Source organism: Nicotiana tomentosiformis, chromosome 12 (assembly GCF_000390325.3).
Source record: "Nicotiana tomentosiformis chromosome 12, ASM39032v3, whole genome shotgun sequence".
Lineage (NCBI taxonomy): Eukaryota > Viridiplantae > Streptophyta > Magnoliopsida > Solanales > Solanaceae > Nicotiana > Nicotiana tomentosiformis.
This window is the reverse complement of record NC_090823.1, coordinates 124,554,093-124,555,859: the sequence shown is the minus strand read 5'-3', so window position 1 is coordinate 124,555,859 and position 1,767 is coordinate 124,554,093. Positions and strand designations below refer to the sequence as shown.

Here is a 1,767-nt window from a genome sequence, read left to right as displayed (position 1 = left end):
ATGGTTAACTTCATTGTTTGGAATGTGAGGGGGATGAATGGCCCCAATAAGCAGAAGGAGGTTAAACTCCTCTGCAATAATGAAGAAGTAGGCCTGATAGGCTTGCTCAAAAATAAAGTAAGGAAGGAAAAATTTGATCAAGTGGCAACCAAATTGTTTAATGGTTGGAAGCATCTAACTAATTTGGAAACTCATCACAATGGGAGAATATGGATTGCATGGAGGCTATATTACTACACTGTAGTTCCAATGAGAATCACTGCTCAAGTGATTACTTGTGAAGTCATCTACATTCCATTACAATTGAGGTTTCAGCTATCAGTAGTGTATGCTTTCAACTCCAGAGAAGATAGGAGATCATTATGGCAAGAACTAGTATATCAAAACAATGGATGCATACTACCATGGATGCTCTTGGGAGACTTCAACTCAATACTCACTGTGGAAGATAGGCTGGGGGTAATCCGGTATCATGGGCTGAAATAGTGGACTTCAAACAATGCGTAGATGATTGTGGCTTGATAGAATTTCCTCATCAAGGCAATAAGTATACATGGAATGACATGCATGGTGACCAGAGAATCTATTCCAAAATAGACTGGGCATTCATAAATAGTGAATGGCTTGACTCAATACCTAACTGTGAGGCTAAATTCCTGCCAGAAGGGATAAATGACCATTATCCTCAGAAGATTAGTTTGGTAGAGGGGAGACAACGAACCAGGAAATCATTCAAGTTTTGTAATGTTTGGACCAAGCACCCTCAGTTTATGGAGCTGGTTCAACAGGGATGGACTATTCCAATAGAAGGTTGTAAAATGTTTCAGATTGTGAAGAAACTAAAACTACTGAAGAAGAACTTGAGGATTCTCAATACAAACCACTTCAAGACTATTGAGGATGAAGCCAAAGAAGATAGGATGGCACTGCATCAGGTACAATATCTACTACAAGTTAATCCTATGGACTTTGAACTTCAACTCAGAGAAAAGGCACTATATCAAAAGTTCAGGAATTCATCCTACCTAGATGAGATGCACTTGCAACAAAAAATTAAGGCAACATGGATTCAACTTGGTGATGACAACACAAGTTACTTTTACTCAGTGATTAAGCACATGAAACTCAAGCAGGCAGAGACTCAACTGAAGAATGAACAGGGAGAATGGGAGCATAATCCAAACAATATAGCGCAGTTGTTTGTAGAGTATTATGAAGGCTTATTGGGTCACACAACTACTTCCAGAATACATGCATTCATGAGTATGTTGAATAGAGGGCCTATCCTTAGTGTGGAACAACAAATTGACCTACTGAAACCAGTTGCTAGCAAGGATGTAAAAGAAGCAATCTTCCAAATTGATTGCAACAAGAGCCCAAGTCCAGATGGATATGGGAGTGGCTTCTTCAAAGCTGCTTGGCCAGTAATTGGGCAGGATATTAGTGAGGTTGTGCTGGACTTCTTCCAAAATGGCAAATTACTCAAACTGATTAACTCGACCATTATTGCATTGATTCCAAAAGTGGATGCACCTGAATATGCTAATTAATTCAGACATATTTCTTATCGTAATGTTATCTACAAGTGTATATCCAAGCTGATATGCAGCAGAATGAAGCATGCAATTACACATATTGTAGCCGATAACCAATCAGCCTTTGTTCAAGGGAGATCTATGATGCATAATGTGCTCATTTGTCATAACATATTGAGACATTAGAATAGGAGGACTACATCTAGATGCCTCATGAAGATAGACCTCAGGA

General features: G+C 39.0%; 1 protein-coding gene across 1 annotated transcript; it reads left to right on the top strand.

Moving 5' to 3' along the window:
• Positions 1-563: 563 nt before the first annotated feature.
• On the top strand, positions 564-1,550 carry LOC138903352 (uncharacterized). The gene has a single exon (XM_070191314.1). The coding sequence runs from the start codon at positions 564-566 to the stop codon at positions 1,548-1,550; it is 987 nt and encodes a 328-aa protein (XP_070047415.1).
• Positions 1,551-1,767: the final 217 nt, after the last annotated feature.

What these genes read in the sequence shown, in the direction of transcription:
- LOC138903352 (XM_070191314.1), top strand. Translation starts at nt 564, where the DNA reads ATGCATGGTGACCAGAGAATCTATTCCAAAATAGACTGGGCATTCATA.